Consider the following 5307-nt stretch of genomic DNA (forward strand, 5'->3'; position numbering starts at 1 on the left):
TTCCTTTTTCTCCCAGGCCACATTAGATGTGGGAGTTGACAGATGCACGCAACACACCAACAGTAGAGGCTTCGCCAGACTTACTACTGCATTACCCCACCCCTGCTAGAATGCCACTGAGCCCCACATAAGAACACTCGGGAGTAACTCAAATATCACTATGTCCTACCACAACTAGATGTCTCAACTCTGTTTTAATCCCTGTGAATATGAAAAAGAGGCTTGCTTCCTCTTTCAGAGAGTTGACAATCATTTATGAAAAACTTTTGTAACCTCTAGTCAGTGGAGATTTGTCTATTATTTTGTAATACTCCAGTTAACAGTATATCGTGAATTAAGAAAAATGAAATCAAATATAATGTATGATTATCATAATTTTGAAAATTATTAACATGCAATTTTCAATTGGCAATCAATATTATAACCAACAAGCATAACAGAAAATGTGTGCAAATGTATCACAAAATAGCATAAATGCTAAAGCCACATAAGGTTGCAAGTAAAAAAGGAAGAAAAAAAAAAAAAGAGTTTGCGCATGGAAATAGAGGGAAGCATAATGAGTGTTTCTGAAGCCAAATGAAGGTAGCCATAGGATCCTCATTACAGTATTAACTATTAAGTCATAGTCACAATATACAAAACAACTTCTGCAGCCTAGAATGCCACTTGGAAACATACACACTTCAATGTGCTTAATGATATCCAAGAGCAACTTCAACCAAAAACTGCAGCATCAACTAATAGAAAACGCTGGAATAATACAAAAAATAAAAATAAAAAAGGCCCTCAACCCCAGAAATTCAGAGGCAAGATTAGAGGGCCACAAAAAGGGGGTTTCAAAGAACACTTATCTCATCAGCCTTTGGTTCTCATAATTGTGATGCTGCCTTTTCCTCCCTCAGTGCGAATTTTAGTTTTGCCAACAACAGGCTTCCCAGAAAAAGCAGAGGTAGGGTAAGAAGTAGAAGGATCTTCATTACTTTGCTTTGATTTTGACGATGGTGGTGAGCTGATCCTCTGGTTTATGTCCTTCAAAGTTATGTCTCCATGGACCCCGCAGGGTTTAATGAACGCAAATGGGTACGCAACAGAAGCAGCTATTTTTGATGGAGTTTGAATGTAAGATTTCCTACCTAAACATGCAAAACAAAGGTCTATTGATTTAAATTTTATTTTAGTAATCTTCAGAAACTGCTGAGAGCCTAGGTACAAGAATCTTGCAGTTTGATAATGTTGCAATTTCCCACTTGAGGACATGTGAAAATAAACAGCAATTGATTAGCATGCTTCTAGCATTTGTAGGGTGCTTCCGTATGCCGAAAAAATAAAGTGACTTCAAATGGGAATTCATTGCATTATCAAAGACTACATAGATTTTCATGGCAGATATTGAGTTTAAATAATACAGGCCAGAAAGAGAAGACTCAAAATGGAGAAAAAAACCTTTAAAAATAACATTTCGATGTGTTCGAGTGGCACGCTTCTGAACCACATTACCTTCAAATTCACACGGGATGTTGGAGAACTCTACAACAATGAACTTGAGTTAACTTTAAAATGTCACACATAAAAAAATGCAGAGGTGAATTTTTGGGGAGAGGGGGTTGTGGCAGGGATGAGGTTAAATAAAAATACATCATCATGCACCTGCAATATCAATTTGAACATCGGACACCCCAGGTAGATTCCTGTGTCCCAGGACGTTAGAGCAAGCAATTATATTGGAAAAGTATCTAAATTGAAAAGACTAAAGTTGAAAAAAGCATACATATCATCAGCATTTAAATGCATGTCAGCATCATTCAAACATTCTGCAAGCCACCCTTCAGATGACTGATCTAGGCCATCACAACCAGATGCAGATGCGTCTTCTAATATATAATAACAGTATTATTAGTGATCCCTGAGTAAACACTCAATTTCATAATTATATCAGCAGAACTTTACAAGAGGCAAACCAGGAAAGCCAGAAATCCACTGTGATGACTCAGGTAAAGCATCTTCAATTGTAACCTCCATCTCCTGAATACCAAAGGAAAAGCATAAATCTGGTATCCATGGTCTGTATTGTTTATCTCACTATTTAGTATCCATCTAATACTGAAAGACATCATTTTCTAGGGTGTACAGTGATCACCAGAAAATCTTTGCAAAATTTCCTTAAATGAAAAATATAGAAATAAATTAACTAAAAAGAAAAAAGAAAAAAATCATAGGACTGAACAAATTCATAGTGCCCCAGCCCAAATTTTTTCACTTGAGGAGTTAACTAGTTGAAGAATTGCCATTAGGATTCATCTTTCCATTTAGTAACCTACAGAAATGAAATTATTACAAAAAAAACAAAAGAATGTCATATCCACCGCAAAGGTGCAAACAAGTCACATATGGGTGCACATCGTGATGGCCTCGTCCCATTCCTGCATTGGTTGTGGATGGAATCTGTGTGGCCTACAGGCTTGTGCAAGCCTACTACCAAGCAACTTGACTTAAACACTTCCGGCTAGTTGATCAGCCCAAAAGTTCTTGGGCTAGTGTGTTTTTCCAGGAGCATTACAAGTAGTATCATGAGCCTACAGGCCCCACACCAAGTGCTATACTGAGTGGTGGTGCCACCTTTATAGTCTATATATGTTCACCTCTTGAATTTTACACTGCCAGGTTAGACCTTGGGCTTGTGAGTTGTGATGTAGACCTATGATCTGGGGCAACAAGGGCATATCACGTCTTTGAGTGGGAGAGATTGTGACACCTCAATCCCATATTGAGCCTACAGGCCCTACACCAAGGGTACACTGAGTGATGGTGCCACCTTTATAGTCTATATGAGTTCACCTCTTGAATTTTACACTGCCAGGTTAGACCTTGGGCTTGTGAGTTGTGATGTTGATGTGGGGCAACAAGGGCATCGCGTTTTTGAGTGGGAGAGATTGTGATACCTCAATCCCATATTGCTTATGACTGGGATATTTATGTGGTGTATAACCTTGGCCAAGCTTACCCCAAGCAACTTGGCTTAAGCGTTCTGGGCTAGTTGATCAGCCAAAAAGTTCTTTGGCTAGTGGGCTTGACTCATAGTCTTACACACATGATATGACATGAAAAACAAACAATTCTTTGCAGTAAACAATATAAAGATTGAAGGAACATAATAAACTATAAAAAGTTGTACAATATCCTTTGAGCAATCAGTCACAGTTAGTTCAATATGCAACATTCACAGTTTCAGAGTGAGTTACACATGTAGAGTTTGATCCATTTTATATACCCAAAATATGGAAAATCTAGCATAGAAAATAGCTACTGGCACTGACCTTTGACTTTAGGAATGCAGATGACATTTCTACACTGCAAAGAGGAGGATCAACAACTTGAGAGTTGAACTGTAGCATTCGGCGCCTCTTCAGTTGAGAAGAAGCCTCCGTAGACTCCTCTGATTGCTTATACATTTTTTCTGAGATCCATTTTTTCAAATTAGAAAAGGGATCATTCAAATTGGACTTCTAAGAATGATAAAATGTCATATATTTGGAAAAGAAGCCGCACCACTACTAAAATGATAAGCTGAATCCCCACAAGCCTTAATTGGGGTAGTTTCATCAAACATGTAGGATAGATGATCTTCATTCTGGTTTACTCCATCCCATAGGCATTGGGATATGTCTGCTCAAAGCAACAAAAACAACTAAAACATAAGCTAAAATTTAACTACAGTGACTTAAAAGTGAAAAGCCACAAAAAGTTACCGAAATCAGAATTCTTTCCAAGATTATAATCGTTCCCTTGCCACTCCCACAGCTCACTGCTACAATTTGTCATAAAGGGAAAAATAATGTAAAATGAAAACTTATGCAATGCAATGCAAGGGAAGAATAACTTGGTTTCAAGCACAAGTGGAATATAAAACATTGATGAATTCAACTAGTAATCACATACTGGTATTGTTGCATTGCATATGCATTGGGCAAAATCTCCATGGGATCAAAATAAACAAATCAAAGTCTAAACAGAAGTACATTCGAACTATACCCAAACAAAACCCAAATCGAAACATCGTGCATTTTTAGAACAAATGAATACACAGGAGTATCTTGCAAATGAAAAGGAAAAACAGATAGTCGGTCCATTTGTTTAGAACATAATAGAACAGAAAGTTCCTGCACGGAATCTAAAAAGAGGTCCTGAACAAGCATCAAATGCAGGATAAAGGCGCATCTAGCACTTGGATCCAGAGAGAAGACGTGCGAGAGTAATTTATGCCTAGGGGGATCATAATCTAATTTTCGGACGATACAGCCATCTTGATAAGAAGTCTAACAAAGAAACAAAGGAGAAAGTTAATCACCGAGCAAACGAATCACAGCCCATAACATCACACTATTCTCTTCTCAAAAAAACAGAAAAATCAAACAAATCCAAGAAGCAAGCAGAGGAAATCAAGCATACCCATCTCACAAAACCAGCATTTCTGACTAAAAAAAAAATTAAATAAAATAATAAAAAATTAAAAAGGCTAAAATCGAAGCCTATCAAAGTCTACATTGCAACTTGGAGCCCCAAAAAAGCAAAAATCACCAACAATACGCTTCCGAACCCGCTCAGTGACCAAAACAAACAAACAGATAACTAGAGAGCGAGGAGGGAAACCCGGCATACTCGTCATTGCTGTAATCCATCTGGGTATCTGCGACTATATGTGAAAAGAAACCGCAAGCACGAGCAGAAAGAGAAGAAGGAAGACGATAATGGGGCTACTCTCACAAATCACAAGCCCTCTTTCACTCTCTCCCTCTCTCTACCATCCCTTTTAGCCGTTACTAAGAAATGATCCATTTCACCACACTATATACTGCGGTACTGCTTGCAGCGATGGAGGAAAGCGCCGTCACTCTCTCTAGTCTCTACCCTTTTTCTTCTATCTCAATTTTTCTGTTTTTTCAATTTGCTTTATTTTTTCCAGTAATTTATTGCCCCGAACGCATGGAGATAGATATACAGGAGAGCAGGAGGAGGCCCCGCTGCCTCGCCCGCAAGTCCGTTATTCGGGGGATTACCTTTACTAATCCCATCATTAAATTCGTTATTACCTTTTTTCATTATAATTTTGTTTTCAATTTCTTCCCAAAATCGCAGGTATTTATTGGGAGAGCGATTGAATCCCACGCTGGGTCTTGAGCGTGGGAACGTGCCCAATTCCATTGGGCAAAGCGTCCTCGACGTGCGCTCTCGTCACCTGCTTGTCCCTCAAATGCCGTGCTGCTCTAACCTCTCGGGCTGGGGGCGTGTCATTCACTCTCTCTTAGGCAC

The 5307-nt window shown here is 38.7% G+C and overlaps 1 protein-coding gene across 4 annotated transcripts; it reads right to left on the reverse strand.

Moving 5' to 3' along the window:
- Nucleotides 1-542: 542 nt before the first annotated feature.
- Nucleotides 543-5013, reverse strand: LOC131156337 (protein XRI1). Of its 4 annotated transcripts, none has more exons than XM_058109938.1 (9): nt 4657-5013; nt 3747-3802; nt 3547-3663; nt 3315-3454; nt 1959-2022; nt 1769-1868; nt 1648-1688; nt 1444-1527; nt 543-1133 (listed from the first exon to the last, which is right to left on the reverse strand). In XM_058109938.1, exons 1-9 carry the CDS (start codon nt 4674-4676, stop codon nt 856-858), a joined length of 900 nt encoding a protein of 299 aa, XP_057965921.1. In that variant the 5' UTR covers nt 4677-5013; the 3' UTR covers nt 543-855. The 4 variants fall into 4 exon arrangements, with proteins under 4 accessions (XP_057965921.1, XP_057965920.1, XP_057965919.1 ...); XM_058109937.1 differs by having other exon boundaries at nt 1769-1871; XM_058109936.1 differs by having other exon boundaries at nt 3747-3805.
- Between the last annotated feature and the right edge of the window lie 294 nt (nt 5014-5307).

The sequence above is a fragment of the Malania oleifera genome, chromosome 5, assembly GCF_029873635.1.
Source record: "Malania oleifera isolate guangnan ecotype guangnan chromosome 5, ASM2987363v1, whole genome shotgun sequence".
In the NCBI taxonomy this organism is placed as follows: domain Eukaryota; kingdom Viridiplantae; phylum Streptophyta; class Magnoliopsida; order Santalales; family Ximeniaceae; genus Malania; species Malania oleifera.